Source organism: Pelecanus crispus, chromosome 18, assembly GCF_030463565.1.
Source record: "Pelecanus crispus isolate bPelCri1 chromosome 18, bPelCri1.pri, whole genome shotgun sequence".
NCBI classification, from domain to species: Eukaryota; Metazoa; Chordata; class Aves; order Pelecaniformes; family Pelecanidae; genus Pelecanus; species Pelecanus crispus.
The window spans coordinates 4,005,697-4,022,234 of NC_134660.1; the positions used below are offsets into that span (position 1 = coordinate 4,005,697).

The 16,538-nt window shown below is 44.3% G+C and overlaps 1 protein-coding gene across 4 annotated transcripts in view; it reads right to left on the minus strand.

Moving 5' to 3' along the window:
- MAP3K3 (mitogen-activated protein kinase kinase kinase 3) overlaps window positions 1–16,538 on the minus strand; it is a 37,083-nt gene that overhangs the window by 1,693 nt on the left and 18,852 nt on the right. The window contains exons 9-18 of one of the 4 annotated variants that reach the window (XR_012831744.1): window positions 15,904–15,971; window positions 15,571–15,663; window positions 14,542–14,733; window positions 12,765–12,913; window positions 10,820–10,951; window positions 9,980–10,109; window positions 8,157–8,334; window positions 4,934–5,728; window positions 920–982; window positions 699–791 (exon numbers count right to left, since the gene is read on the minus strand). Coding sequence is in view for 1 of the 4 variants with exons in the window: in XM_075722899.1 (XP_075579014.1) it covers window positions 5,500–5,728; window positions 8,157–8,334; window positions 9,980–10,109; window positions 10,820–10,951; window positions 12,765–12,913; window positions 14,542–14,733; window positions 15,571–15,663; window positions 15,904–15,971 (1,171 nt within the window). In the remaining 3 variants the exon portion in view is untranslated. Of the gene's footprint in view, window positions 1–669; window positions 792–919; window positions 983–1,151; window positions 5,729–8,156; window positions 8,335–9,979; window positions 10,110–10,819; window positions 10,952–12,764; window positions 12,914–14,541; window positions 14,734–15,570; window positions 15,664–15,903; window positions 15,972–16,538 lie in introns of those variants that run through there. The other 3 variants (XR_012831745.1, XR_012831743.1, XM_075722899.1) reach the window with 3 other exon arrangements.

A 16,538-nucleotide genomic window follows, 5' to 3' on the forward strand; every position in this document is an offset into this window, starting at 1 on the left:
GACCATGGTGGCATTCAAACCACTGCTTAAGTGACTGTGACACCAAAGACTAGGAGCTGCATAAACAGACAGAGCAGTTCCAGGGAAAAAATGAGCATTTCAGCAAGTAGTGTAGACGAATTTTATAGGAGCACTATTTCTGGCCTTTCCTAAGATAGTATGCTGGAAAAAAAAAAAAAAAGCCTGAAAATATTTGGAAGTGTGGTTATCCATTCCCTTGCCCTACTCTGGGACAGCGAAACTTATCCTGTCCCGAACCCCTAAGTACGCTCAATGCAAGAGTATCCAGATTCCTACACTTCTGCTGGGAGGCTTCAGTTCTGGAAGGGAGCTCATTTGCCTGAAGTCTGGAGTGCTTACTTCTTAAAATTTTTGCTTTCTAAAACACCACCACATTCAAACGAGAAACAATTCAGGAACCTGTAACTGTTTCCAGGTATTTAGAATAATACATTTTCAAGGAGCCTGAGCTTCACAAGCTAGAGCTGGAGTTCCCCACCTGGCAAGCTACTCTGGCATATTCCCTAGAGAGTTCCCAGCTGAAGCAAAACACAGCAGGGAATCAGACATTACCACACCAACCACCTCCTCCTGGTCTTGTTACCAACTGCCTTTTCCCCACCTGGTGACAATCCACCCCGTTAAGTGCTGATGCACCAAGAACATTTGCAGACCAAGACCTGGCGTAAAGAACTCACCACCACAGCAAAATCCAAATGCAAACCTCGGCTCCTGCTCTCCGTCGGCAGGATCTCAACATGAAGAGCCAACAAACCAGTCCAGCTACTCTCCTGCAAGGTGAAATGAATATTTTTTACACACTAACAAGAGGGACAGAGCCATTCTACCTCTCTCTTTGAGTGAAAATGGATGAATGTGACCTTCCTCAGAGGCAGCCTTGTAGAGGACACACACTTACCTGATCCAAGAAGCAATGCTTCACAAACAGGACACTTCTCCATCTGTCCCCAAGAATAAATTCCTGAAAGGAAAAATTTCCTCTTTCAGTTAAGGTCCTTGGTTAGAAGGCAAACGAGTTAATTGTCTTATTCCCTTATCTTGAGGCACCACTTACACAGGAGGAAAGAGACACTGTAGTGCAAACAAGCACCAAAAAAGGCTTTCATATAAATGATAATTTTATTGTAAATAAAACGATACATTGGCCTGGCTTTGCACTGCAAGCCCCCGGTCGGTATATATAGACTACTGGTTCAAGGTCTTCTGCACAATCCAGGTTAAAGCAATTTCTCCCTGCTCTGCACAGTTTACGTCAGACAGGTATTGACAGACAGTAAAGTCCATTTCTTCATTTCCAAACTGCCCCCTGGGCACATCTACCTTTTCTAACTGGGAAATTAAGAGCTGCTCAGTGAGATTTGCTCCTAAACAAGGCTGGGGTTTAAAGACCTGAAGCCCCAAATGCCATTAAACCACAGAGGACACCTGTTTTTTTCTGAAAATTGAAGACCAACTGCAAACTTGCAGCTCCAAGGGCAGGTACCAAGGTGACAGCCACAGGACTGTATGTATTCAAATCTATAAACCCCTTCCATCCAGCAGCTATTAACCAAAGCACCAGTCACCGGGATCTCATTCAGCCCCCCTGTACAGCCCTAAGTCTCTGGCCGTTGCCTACCAGAGAAAGCCTGTACAGCAGGGATGCGTATTTACTGAGGTTTCACAAGTTGTCCTGGCTCTCTGGGCACTTGGAAATAACATGTCACCTGAGCAGGTACCAGTTTCCCCTCTCGGTCAATTTGTTTTGGTAATTAATGGTAAAGGGAACCATTTGGAGCATCTTCAAGTCTTTAGGAATACTACTCCAAAAATATGAAAAAAAATCCAAATTCCTGCAACCTACCGCCACTAGAATAGGCAAAGATCAGATTTACTGGAGAACAAGCAAATAACCTGGAATGCACAGAATCGTCACACCAAGACCAAAATGCCAACAGTTTGTTTCCTAACAAGCTCAGGGACAGCCAAATTCCCCCGAGTTCCTCTCTGATGGGAATCTCAGACACTTTCCTGCTCAGTTTCAGCTGTTTCAGGATGAGACTCCTGTAAGGTATTTTTTTCCAAACGGAATATTCTCCATTTCTGCAGCACCTTCCATCAAGGATCCCAATACTCAATATTCACTATGTATCCCTCCCTGGAAGGAACGGCAGAAAACACAACATGACATTTGGAATGGACACAGTAGCTTATTGTTAGCCTGGCACTCCTCCTCCACTCTCCCCTAAATGAGTTTATTCCCCATTTTTTCCAATTCTGCCAGGATAAAGAGGCCAGATGTAATTCTATTTAGAGATATAATTACATTTATGTCCACTTGAAACTTTTTTGCTGCCAGGGCCCTGTTAAGAGACTGTAACACAGTGTTGGCCCCAAGCTTATTTGCCGTAGCAGTGGACTTAGGAATCCAGATCTTCCTTTTCCGTAATCAAGAGGGCTGTGAGGAAACAAAAAACGCATTTTGGCTTGGCTCTACTTGTTATAAACCATCAGCAAATTCTCTGCAAAACCAGCTGCTTTTTTTCCTTTTTAAATTCATAAAGGCGTCAAATTTATTCCCATCCTCCCCCCCTACCCCGTAACAGTCGAGTCGATATATATAAAAATCACCAAATATGATCTTTTACGATATAAATAAAAAAAAAAAGTATGAGGCATCACCGTTTACATGATGTAAAAAGGGCTAAAAAAGAGCGATATAAACTACATTCATAAAAGTGCATCTCCAAACATACAAGTAATGCTTTGGCTTGTTCCTGTGCCGAACGGGTGGCATTGGGTCAGGTACTAGAATACAAGAAGTCCAAGCTGGCACCCCATGTTCTCTGTCACTGTACAATTGCTATTTACGTTCATTAATACAGACTGGAATACAAGTGTATACACAGAGTAGGCACATTTCAGCATAGGTGGTGGGAAGGACCAGAAGCTCTGGCGGGGAGAGGACTGAGCCCATCAGTCCATGCTGCTCTTTGCTCTGCTCTGGAACAGCCTTCCATGACGCATATGAGGTAAAAGCCACAACAGATCCTGAGGATTTAGTTGCTTTGAAACATTAAAAGTTACACCGTTTCCTCATGCCCTATTCTCCCAAAACACAACGTGTGGGATAGCAAGGAAAGACCACGGAAGAAGGTCTCAATTTGGCGAGGACAAGCCAAGGGTAGAGAGAAACCTACGCAGACAGGATCACCGCGCTCTTGATTGCTGCTGTACGTCTGCAGGGTAAAGCGTGATGAATAGAAGATTCCAATCTTTGGTATATTTAGGTGCTAGTTGCAAGGCTCGAAGAGTGCTGACCGCCCTACTTCTGTCATCAAGACTACAGGAATGATTTCACATTCCTCTGCAGCATACGCAGCCGTTTACACCACAGCAAAGTGGTGTAAAACGCTCCCTAAAACAGAGTAGTAGTGTCATGCCCTCGCTTCCCTTTGGTGCAAGCGACAGTGAAGTGCAGGCCCAAAGTCAGGCCACGTGCCTTGACAACATGGAGTCAAGTTCCAGGTTTGGAAAAGATCAATAGAAGTGCTCTCACTAGAATTAAATAAATTACGGAACAAGGGCTTTCATAAAAGGTATCCCCCTAAGTGCCTGCAACCTAAACAGTGCATCCTTGTAGTAATGCAGGAGAGCCCGAAAGTGAAACCAACACGAGCTTGCTTTCACCGATTACACATTGCTCTGAGTTTGGCACAGACAAAACACTTCAGATTGTTAAACCCTTTCAGGGCTTTTGGTTGGTTTGGGTTTTTTAGGGTTCTTTTTTCCCCTCTTTTAATTAAACACATTATTTATCATGTGTTCAAGGAGCTTGGTTTCATTAAAACTTGCCTTTTCCTGCTATCAGCATTCACTTAAAACTGTTCATTTTACTGCATTATGAAAGCAATTTTCAAGTTTTCTATGGGGGGGAAGAGTGGAGGCATGTGGACGCTTAATGTGGTTTCCAATACAAGAGCAGCACAGCTTTAGCGTTGCTCTATAAAGCAATATTTTAGCTAATAATACATTTGCTTTTCTTAGTTTCATTTACACACAGATAACTTAACTCCATGAATCCCCAGCCCTTAAAAACTGCTAGTCTTTTCTGAGCGAGCTAAGGGCTATTAGTGCCCCACTCAACAGACAGTATTTGAGGCCCGTAAGCCGTCAGGAACGCGGTTCTCAGAGATGGGGTACCTTCCAAATGCAAAATCACTTGGATACATTTTGCTGGTACCTGTATGGGGATCTCCAGTTAATTTCAGAAATATGTTAGCATTACAAATGTTGTCTTTGCTTCACTGTTTGACTTAACTCGTACAAAAGCTTATTTAAATAGGACCCTAATAGTTTATGGAAACCTAACACTTGCACACCTGTAAAACAAAACACACACACACTGAAGGGTTGAGCTTGATTCTAACTTACTCTGCACAAGTAAAACTAGTGTCCAGCAAATCCTCCCCGTGAAAAACTCAATTTTCCATTAGGCCAGGTCCTCAAAGAAACACGTAAGCTTTTCCTGAAGTAAATTCCTGGGCACCAGATGAACTATCTTTGGTTTAAGGGATGGTAAGAAGTTACCAGCCAAAAAGATAGGTGCAACAGAAAGCTGTTCCGCAGAACTCCCTTCCCGAAGGGTTTTGTTTCGACCCAGCAGTCCCAGGGAGATGAAGCAGGAGCACAGATTTGTTGGCTACGAGGACACAAACTAACCGATGCTGTCTTGATAATGCTAGGACAGATCAAGCCTTGGAAATCAAGCGCTGGATTTTCTAACATCAGTGGGAGAGCCCTTACCTTGGGCCCTGGAGTGATTGCATTCTGCTGAAACTTTTCTGATTATCCTGACATTTAGCTAGAAAGACCTCCCTCGCCCCCACCCCAAAATCCATGGTTTCATTATAAAATAACACTATTCACATACTTTTGAATCAATATTTTCTGAACACCTTCAGATGCTGAATACTTAAGAAGAAAAATATATAATTATATAGCGAGCGCATGCTCAATGACACATGGCTTTTTGCTGGATTCATGTACTACAGATGCCTCTAAAGCCCCAGCAGTCTGGAAAACAGTGACCCACACGTAGAGAGCTGGGCTGGATGGCTGTTGCACGTTTCTGTTCTGAAGAGTGTAGCTCTTCCAGTTCCCACTTTGGTTCAGATTTCTTCTATGTTCAACCAGTGAGACGACGCTTATATTCCCATTCTTGGGCCTGCAGAAAACATGCAGCCAGCTGCAATTTCACATCAAGGTAACTAGGGCAAAAATGCAGCTCTGTTTGGACAGCTGTCGGTAGAATAAACATTAGTCCAGCAAACAAAGGCATCAGGCACAAGAGCAACCCTAGGTTCCTTGGCATAATTTCCCCAAAGGACTAGGACAGCTGAGTTGGCATTTTGAAGATGCAGCACCACAACGGGCAGTTGCAACTAGACCAGACAGGGCACCGAAAGCCCAGCAGGAGCTGCTAGCGAGGGAGGTAATTCAGTACTGGAGCTGTGCAAACTGATGTCTGAGCAGCTCTTCAGCAGAGGGTCTGTGCCTGGCTTCCACAAAGATCTGCTTTAGAAAGTCCCGGCAATGTTCTGATATGTGAGAGGGGAGCTGGGGGTTGGTCGGTTGGGTGGCGATTTTGAAAATGGCTGCCATGGCTTCGTACTCTGCCCAGGGTGGTTTCTCCGTCAGCATTTCCACAACAGTACAACCGAGGCTCCTGGAAAAAGAGATGGGGCAGGGGGGAAAAAGTGAGAATTGACTCGCACAATAGCGCACAGTGTTCAGAGAGAACTTCCAAGCAGCCAACATGAAGGTACAGCTCTGCTCTGAAAACAGCTATAAAATGGCTTTGTGCTCAGCAAGCCCCACGTGTGCACAGATTCTGAGCCAGGCCTGCCAGCGTCGCTGCTTTTACTGCTGCCAGGCCAGCAGTAAGTGCTGAGACAGGGAGGCTGGTTGCCACTGTGGTTCTCACTGCACCGAGAACCGTGAAGTGCCATCTGTCCAGCTCCCCTTTGCTCAAATTCTCCTCTCAGTAAGCATTTGCATGAACAACAGGGGACAAGAGGTGCACACGAGAGGTCCCCGAAGGCACTGTTTGACTTCACTGGTATTTCAGGTGCTGCTGCTACTGGTGTATCTCAAAGGCACTTGATGAGTTGCAAGGTAGAAACCAAAACTTTTTATCTAAGGTCCAGTCAATCAGAGCTGGTTGACCCCACAAAGCCATTTCAGCAAAATCCCTTTTCAGTGCACAGCCTCAGAATGCCTGTGTGGGAAAACAGAAACCCCAGTATCTCCGCTTCACAAGAAACCAAGCACCGTAGACAGTCAAAAAATAATCAAAGTCTTAACAGCTCCAAACTGAGAAGGCAGTAAGTTAAAACACCAGTGGGGCAGATGGATCGTTACTTTAAGGCAAAACTAGTAAAGTTAACGGCGCCCTGCAGGCTCATTCAAGGCAAGAATGTGATCGTGGGGACGGACATGGCCGAGCCACCTTCCCGAAGCAAGTGTGACACTGATACTTTCACAGGGAAGATGCATTTCTGTAGCACTGCAGTGATTGGGTTTTGTTCAAAAAGGATTAACTGCTTCCTCCAGGCCAAAGATTAGGCAAAAGCAGTTAGCAAACGTCTAATATCCAGTCCTGTGTTTTGATCACATCATTTCATTAAAAAGGTAAAACTGCCTCTTCTACCTTTAAACTAAACCGTCTTTTGAAGTGAAAAGCAAAGACAAGACATTTTCAGAGGCAGACTTGCATCAATTGCCAAGACAAGGAAGGAAAGGAATTAAATCCAGTGAATATGCAAGAAATGACTTCTTGACAAAGTTTAAAATCCAACGTGAAAGTTTTACACTGGTTTCCAGCCATTTAAGACTTACTAGAAGAGAGTACAGAAAATGCAAACCATGTGTGCTGAAGTGCTGGGGGTTTGCTCAAGAGCAAGCAGGGATATATTATTGTTTAGACTGATTTATACCGTTTAAGCAGATCCGGTTTCTTTAAGATATTCAGCAAACAGCAGGAATGTTTTTCATGTCAAGTCACTCCAGCAATAACAAATAGCTCACATATTCTGCTATTTAGGAAAAAGAAAAATGGAGAGGGGCCTGCAGCAGTGGCGGAAAGCCAGGTGGCTAGATTTGTTACGTCTTTGAGCCTCTTGGCCATACGCATCCACCCTGGGACTAGCGCTGCACTGGAAAATTCTGACCCCCCTGAATAATGATCGGGATTGTAGGAATTGGAGCCCAGCCAACGGCAGCGTCTCTTTGATGGGAATGGACCGATGTCAGCACCAAGAGGAAATCCACAACTGCATCAACCCAGGGGGAAGGGCACGTGCTCCATTCGCTCCCCAAGCATCCTAGCTGGGAGAGTCTGCAGAACTTAACTCTTTGCATACGAGACAAATTTCAGCTACGTTTCCACTCGCTGCTCGTACAGGAAACAGCATAGGCCTTGCTTTACTGTGGAGACACAAACACAGCTTTTGTTGCCGTCATTTAGTTTAGTTTTGTAATCTCACCTTTTTAAGGCCTCCAAAACTAACATTTTGACACAGGACCATTTTGCTTTTTCCTTTTGATAGAGGCTGTTTCTGGGCTATGCCAATAATAGCATGGCTACAGTTTCCATTCACGCATACTTCAGATCACCTCTGACCTGACCTGTATCTTTTGTGTTATTCCAGGTTTGGGCATCTTTCCTTTAAAGCTTTGTCAACATACTCAAATTCTATTCCTTTCATTTCCACAGTGTTACAAGCATACTTCTCATTTTGTAACAAAATGAATAGACGCTCCCTGAACAACCTCCATTCTCTCTTTCAAGGGATATAAGAAGGATGAAAACCTCACACCAGAAAGATTCAGAAACCAGAAAATCAGCTATCGGTTCGAGGGAGGAATGAGTGGAAATTGTTCCCAAAAATCAAAACGAGCAGTTGTGTGCTGACACTGCAAAGCACAGCCTGCAGCAGGTCGTGTCTTGAGTTCAAATCAACTACTTCAGTTCACCTTAAACTTTTGATCCAGACAAAATCTGATTTTGGATACATGGATGACAGAATGTGTACGTCTTATCTTGCTCCAGAAAAGCTGTAAATTGATCTGTGGACAGGAGGTTAAAGCCTCACCATACGTCCGCTTTTCTTCCATAGCCTTCTCCGCTGATCACCTCCGGGCTCATCCAATATGGCGTGCCAGTGACAGAGCGGATGCCTGTTCCAGACATACAGATTGTCTGCAGCCGTTTGCTGGCCCCAAAGTCCCCAAGCTTCACATTCCCAGCAGAGTCACGGAGAATATTGGCTCCTGGACAAAAAACAAAGAATCGAGACAGCTGTTTTCATGCAATCCAGCTGTTGGATCTGCAGCCTACAGAGCTGATATCCAACCCAGAAATACCCACGCTCATGGTATGGCGTCTTCCCCATTAAGCCTCAGGTGACCTGCTAAACATCATTTCTTTATTTCAGGCTGTAGACAAGCCAATTGCTAATGGCTGCAAATGGGAAAAACTTCAGGGGAAAAACACAAGGAAGTGAAGGGGGAAGGGAAATGAGAGCTGAGTCAGCACCATCATTGTTACATTGCCTGTAAACAGCTCAGACAGCCTATGCAGGGCCCCCAGGCCAACGGCTTAGACAGTACATAGCTGTGTAGAAAAGGATTTTATTGGGATGCTGCTTTGGTGAGTATAACCATTGCTTTCTGGTCAGCTGGGTAACAGATGTAGCTAATTAAACCACTTCGAACGCCTACAATAAACAAGTCCATCTCCACTTTACTTGGTCAGAGGTCCTGAACATGAAGCACCGGGGAAAAAAAGCAAACTCTTTTTGGAGCAAGAGCTCAGCTTGCATGTGGACACAAACTAAGGCTTAGACACCAAAAACAATTCTTCCTCCAAAGCCGCAAGAAGATCAAGAACCCTGTGTTGCCGTTAGCTGGTACATGCCTATGTGAACTCCTTCTGCCCTCAAATAAAATGCACTTGTGCTGGGAGATAGCTGTATCGCTTCACTTCCCCACTGGAAGAGCTGAATTCAGAGCAACAAGTCTGTCCACCCAGCACCCTGGATGCAAGTTAACAGTTTGGCTGAGAAGATGGGTACAAACTAATGAATAACCCACCAGGTAGGAAATAATTTGGTAAAGAGCACTGCACAAGCAGTATGTAAGGTGTTACTCAAGAATCAGCAGCTCATTTCCCTTTGCCAGCCTAGAGGGGATGCAATGAAGATTTACAGGCAGCAACAAGAGGGTATTTTTCCTGCAGCGAGCAACCCTCCTGGTTCCTCTCGAGCACAGAAAACTTTGTGTCATGTCTGCCACATCTGTTGACATTAACTCTTAAGGAGACTGGCTGGCTCCATGGAGTTATATTGGGAAGAGGAAGATTAAGGACTAATCAGAGAGGCTCTACAGGGAATATCAGAGGTTTCTTACACAGAGGATGCAGGCCAGTCACAAGCACCTGAGGTAAGCAGGACTGTCAAGAGCAGGCATGGAGCTCTTATGGCAACTGGTACGGCTACCAGCTGAGAAATGGTACTTTGGCCAAGCAGAGAAGAAATTAGAGGGGAATCCACAGGGAAATGAGCATGCCTTATGGGGGCAGTGCAAGTCAGGTGGCAACTCGGCCTCATTTTGCTGGGGTGTGAGAGAAAGATGAGGAGTTACAGGAGTGTTCCTAAGAATTAGAGGCTTCCAGTCTTCCTTACTATAGCTGACTACCACGCTTTCCTGTCCTGTCAAGAGAACAGCCCAACTTCCCTTGCCCAGCCCAGAACACAACCTTCCCTAAGCCCTGCACACAGATGTAAGACCAAAAAGGGATGACTGAGCAAAGCAACATCCAGAAGCCCCAGCCAGATACTGAATTCTTAACACCTGGCTTCTTTTTTCAGAGTTCCTTTAGCATGTGGTATACACATAAATCACCAGCTGATCTCACCCTTTATGTCCCTGTGCACAATCATGTTGCTGTGAAGGTACGAGACTCCCTCGAGAATCTGGCGAGTGTATTTCCGGGTTACGTTTTCCGTGAGAGCACCATATGCCTTCAGCTGGTCTTTCACTGACCCCTGCACCAAAAGCAAACAGAAGGGGTTGGCAAAGAAATGACAAACCACAAATCTTGCAGTCTCCATTCAATTCCCACGAGCTGTGACTGTGTTGTACACCCAACCCGCACAGGAATGAATTCTGGCCGCTTCTAAAGCCCTTTTGTGAGGCTCTTGGAGCATCTTGCCCTATGAAGCCCCTTTTAAGAAAGGCAAGGACACGGTTTATGGCAGAAATAGCTTAAGGAGGTTCTGTCTGCTTCCTCCATCCCTGAGCTGTGCTGGTACAACTGTTTGTGAAGACAAGCAATAAAATAGTTCAGCAGACTGACGTGGGTCAAAAGTCTCCCTTTTTGCAGCATCAGTTTTAGCCTAATTTGCTATACTATACGACTGCTAATTCAGTTAGCCCAATTTACAAGTTGGCCCAAGTCCTCTGAGGTACTTTGTTAGAACAAATTTAGACTGAAGAAAAGAACTGGTGTTAGTGACTAATGAAAAGAATGTATTTCAAGTACAAGACACTAAGAAAAAAAAACCTAAAGACGTGGTTTGGGCATAAATAAAAAGAAAGTGGTGGCATTATAAAGCCAGTATGAGAAAGGGGCATACCTAGGAGGGCGTAAGGTGGATTAAATAGTTAGTGTAATCACAGCAGCTAATAAACCAACAAACAAAACCACCCATCTCACTTCATGATCTGTGACTGTGCTGCTCGTGTCAGCTCTTACCCCTGGCATGTACTCCATGAAGATGGTCAAGGTCTTCTCTGCTCGATCCCGTAAGCAGCCATAATACTGAACAATACGTTCGTGCTGGAGATTCTTTAGCAGCTGAATTTCACACTCCAGGGCACTCACTTCCTATGGATGTTGAAGGAGAAAATAAGGTTCCGGCCCCAGGAAATAGTCCGTCCTAATAAATCTGTCCATGTCACTGGAAGAATGAGGCCACAACTACACTGAAGAAGTCTAATCCATGGTACTGGTTCACCTCCCTCTTGAGAAAGGCAAACATTACCAAGGCTTCATATTAATCCTTACTGTATAACAAGCAGGTTAAGTATTGGTGCAGAAGCTGTGACAGTTAGAACACAGGCAGTATCATATATGGATTTAGTACCAGAAAAACTCCGTTTCTTGTCTAGATTCTGTCAACTAACTGGCTTTAGCCAAGTTGGTTGAAAGCATTCTTCACGCACACCACAGACATAACCTTACTTCTCACCCCTAAGCTGAGGGCAGCGAGCGTTAATTTTGATTATGAAAAAGCTCCGAATACACAGTTGCAGAATTGCTAGCAATCTTTCAGTAGGAACCTCAACCCGTTAGACAGCAGGACTACTGGTGCTAAGAGCTCCTAACTTCTTTAGTCACCCAGTCCTGTTCTGATTCACACTGATGATTTTACTTGAATCAACCTTAGAAACGGCTTCCTCTCTTATTTACTTCAAAGAATCTGCAGCTATGCACATGAAACCGATTCTCTGCTTTATTCCTGCCACAGACAACAGGGTATCATAGCGCAAAGGCAAAAAGGCTATCCAACAATTTCAGGCTGAATCAGAAATGTTTGTTGCCCAGGAAAAGTATCAGGTTCTTGCTGAATCCAGGGAATGAACAGGATGAACATCAAAGGTACCAGAGCACAAAGATTTATGGAAAAAGAAGTGACTGTTTCTTCAAAATTAGTCCCACTTAGCTCTCTCCACTCCTGCCACTGGAAGGTGCCAGGTTCACCTCTCTTGCTCTGGGAGAGGATGCAGCTCTTCAAGAGCAAGGACTTGGCTGCTGCGGAGATGCATGGAACCAGAGGAGGCTGCTTAATTAGGCCAACTGATAGTTTAAGGTCTATAGTTTCAGTGCTTTCAAAATACATTCCAGCCTGTTCTTCCTTGGCTCAGAGTTACTGTCTGATTTATAACAGAGACATGGTATAACTTAGAACTTACCAAGTTAGGACTTATCTTGGCACCAATATCCCATATAAAATCAGAATAATTGAATCGGTTATTCCAGCTCAAAGTGAATTTGTTCAATATTGGGAAACTGGTACACTGTTAAAACACTAGCAAAGAACCTAACAGCCATTCCAGCTGCATCCACTGTGCAGGCAGTCGCGTGCTATCCTATAATTTCAAGGTGCCCCTTCCCATCTCCACTGTTTCTAATCGTTGTCACATCAATGTTCTTGATTAATTTACACACCACAGTTCAGTTTGTTTTGAGGACAGGGAGGATGCAGAAGCGGAAACCGGTGATTAATATACTTGATACAGGGCCTAACATATAAGCCCAGAAAGTGGATTTTGCAAGCACATGCAGCTTTTTTGTTTAAAAAATAAAAAAAAGTCCTACTTTTTCTGGGTTTAGTTTCATTCACATCCATGTCTAACCAGGAATACAGGGCAGTCTAGTATTCCTCAAGTAACCTGGCAACTAACCAAAAAGCTGAGAAGGGAGAGCCAAAAGTGAAGCCAGAAAATGGATTTTAGTTTCAGGCTGAAGTTAATAATACGGAAAAGTAGTTTTTAAATGACTCCTATTCCTCTCCACATGACTTGAAACCCTAGTACAAACTAACTAAGATGCCAGCTTTCGAGGACAGACAAATACAGGCACTTTACAGGATCTCAAACTCTGCACGATGAATTTTAGAAGCTGCGATGTGAATTACCTTGCTTGTTTCAGGACTCTCCGGGTCAAACTGGACCTGCTTAGCTGCAAGCTCTCTGCCCGTGTCCACATCATAGCACAAATACACACGACCGAAGGCACCCTGGCCCAGCAGTTTTCCTCGTCGCCAGTTTATTGGAGCACTCGGAGCTAAAAAAGAACAGTAATAATTTCTCTGTTCATTATACTATTTAAAGATAACAGTGATCTTTTCAAAGATCAATCTCCATCATACTGGGATTGAAACAGGTATTTTGCAGTTGAAGAAAGACACATGAGGCACTCGCCCAGTATAAGGGAGTTAGTGGCAGAACCCTGAACAGAATCCAACCATTCAGACTCTCAGGACCTGCTGACTGGTGTCCTGTTAAAATTAAACTGCAAAACATTTTGCAAAGATATACTACAGACAAATTATTCCATGAGGCTGATGAAATTTCATTCCACCAGCAGGGTGGATTCTACAACATCGCTATCTTAAGAGATGGGGCAGCAATTAAACAGCATCTTCCAACCCTTGATCTGCAGTTACTACACGCATCAGACTAAGAAGAGCTGGATCAGCTTTGCTAAATCAATCCCACCCAGGTGGGAATGACTGTTAAGCTTCTGGGACAACTTGAAGGACGTTATTTCTGACTTCTTTGCCAATCGTTGGTTAGTTTGGGGTTCCTTCTCCTGCGGTAAGGACTTCACTGCAAGGCTATCTCTACCGCAGAAAAATTAGAAGTCATAATTCCCTACTAGACGCTGATAAGGTAGGGGCTGTAACTTAAGCACAGTGTGGGTACCTTTACCTGCTGAACATCAGGTAAGAAGCAGCCATCTCCAATACCCCAGCAAGAGGTTACGCCAGCAGGGAGTTAGGAGTTCTCGTTGTTCTACTGCACTGGCGAGGGCACTGCACAAGCAGCAGTCTCCTGACCCAGAGATTAACACCTGAGCCCAGTTTTCCAGACTGCACTTCATACCCCAGCATATTACCCAAAGACCAGTGCTTTAGCTCTAATTTTGAAAACAACACTGCCAGACTCATGCAGTGCAATGCATCCAATTGCGTTTTATCTAACAAGAAAGTCTAAAAACAAAGACAGGAACCAGCCATCTGTACAGCATGAAAATACAGAAGACCTGAGAGATTAGCTTTGCCATGTCTAATTTAATCAGATTTGCTGCCAGTCGGTGTTTTAGTGTGTTGTTTACTTTGCTGCATTAATGTCTTCATTTTGATCCTTAAATTACTGTATGGGATATCTGAAGTTCATCAGTAAGGATTTATGTTCCATTTCTTTTTTTTATAATATAAAGTTCCCCAAAAAACAACTCAGGAATGCTATTAATACAGGAGTAAATCTTTCTACTAAGGAGTGAAATAAATACAGCCCCTAACTAGTAAAATAACTGTAATCCACACGCCTGGCTACAAACGTTAATGTATCAAGAAAATAAACAAGCTTGTCTCACTCTTAAGAACCCTGTAGATCATCGAGATCCAATCAACTTACAGGGTTTTTTTTACTTTGCTGAATTTCCAACGCTTTCTAAAGGAAGGTCCAGCTCCCAGTGCAAGACTACATATTCTTAGAAGAAAAAGAGGACCTGTCTTATAGGTGAGACAGACCGGTCTCAAAACACAGCCACGTAATTATTTGGTTTTGAATGGCTTGTTAAAAATCAAGCTATGGTAATATACCGGGTCTGGAGCTCATCTCTAAAAGCCCTTCTTGCCCATAACCCCAGGAGGCATTTCCCCAGTTCTCATCAGGGTGACTGCTTACATTTGGTGGGAATGTTCCTCTCCTGCACACCAAGGGCATTTTCGCTGTCGGCACTGCGCAGGCGCCCGCGGGGGTCCAGGTACTGCAATGCCAGGCCCAGGTTTTCTCCGTTGGTGCTTAAGGAACGACTTGAAGGGACCAAGGTGAAAAGATTCCCTTGGTGACGCCGTATCCGGGGAAATGTCCTCCGGCCTGGAGAAAAAAGTAAAATTTTTAAATAACAAAGTGGAAGGTAATGGCTGGAGGTTGAGCAATGAAGAGAAGGGAGACAAAAAATGTGTTCTGGTCTGTTCCCATGGAGTAGAATCTACTGCCAAACAGACAAGATGCAAAAATATAACAGTTCAGGGCTGATGCTGCTCGAGTTCAGTACAGCTTTGGATCATTCCCAAAGTAGAAGGGAGAGAACACTTTGTAATGGCCTCAGTGCAGTAGTGCAAGATCTAAACTTGCCTTCCAAGGCAAAAATCTGGTTTACAGGCTAACACACAAGCTCCGAGGCTTGCTAACAACTACACAGACAGAATGACTTTCCAGATAACATGCCCGGATTTGCAAATCAAAAACATAAATAAAGATTATGACAACTTACGCCTCTTATGAAACTCTGAGAAATTAATTCGCATAAAGCCATCTGACGAGCAGAGATGTGATTCTTTTAAGTCACTGGTATACTGAAAATACCCAGAAGCAAGTTTGCATTGCAAATTAGCAAAGCATAATGAATCCCTGAGGTAGGAATCCACTATATACGACCAAGGCTAATAACTATGGCCACTGCTCAACCCTAGCAGTCCCAGATCAGCCTGGATATCCCCAGAAAGGGCAAAGTAAACAAAGAATTACAAGCAGCCATCGCAGGTTGCTATGAAAATGTGGCATTACACATGGTAGCATTAACTCCCGCGCTAACTGCAAGGGGCAGGGCACTTCCAGACTCTTCAACTAGGAGTTACACTCGCCCCTGGAGGTTGCCATCGCCTCACCTTCTTTTTCAAGCCTGGAATCAAAGGTCTGAAAACAACTCACCATCGTTGTAGTCTTTGTGCTGCATGGAGACATTGTAGCGCCGAGGGTAGGTCCCACCTTTCCCTGCTTTGTCATAGATCTGATTCTCACGGTCTGGAAGGAGACGCAAAGACAGAAGTGAGGCTCCTTCAAAAAGTACATGTTCTAATGACAGAGTTTTCCTGTAACAGCAGGTTTTTTTTAGGAAGAGGCGAGTAATAAATGACTCCATTGCTTTTCAATCAACATATCCCCAGTCCTTCTATTTATATAATCCCAGCAAACATATAGGGTAGCCAGCAAACAGCAGCAAATGTCTAGATCAAGTAATCTTTATACTGGACACTGACATACCTGAGAACTCCTGTCTATTATCAGGAAAGCTTTGTGCCCTTGACATCCGTGACTTCCGAAAAGAAGGACTATTAAAGAAAGAAGGCAAGAGTAAGTTTTGCTATCTACTGGAGAGAAACCTAAGTAACAGTGATTCTCAAATCTGTGTCCCTACAATAATTTCATGCTACACCTGTGAAGCTGAAGTCAGGCTCAGCCCCAGCTAACCAGACTATTTCCCAGCGTGGGCAGTCATCCCTTCTGTTCAGTTCGTGCCATTTATTTAGCAGTTCCCCAGCCTGTGGTTTGAGACCCAGTCCTTCCTTCAGCCACATGAAATAGAAGGTTAAAACCAAGGCTACGAGGAAGAGCAGAACAGGGTACTGCTTGCAGCACATTGCTCACAGGGCAGTGGACAATGGGGACCACTGCCCCCAGTGATTTACCATGAGGGGCAAGAGTTCCTCTCACAACAACTTCTGTGCACTTTCCTCTCGACCAGCAACAGATGAGCCTAAGCACTCCTGACAAGCACTCCTGACAACCCTCGCGTTTCTCCCCAATGAGCAGGACTCCTCAGGCAAGCCTAAGTATGGCCCCTTGTTTGGCAGAAGGCCTTTAACATCTCTTAAGAGACTACAAAAACTCGATCTGTG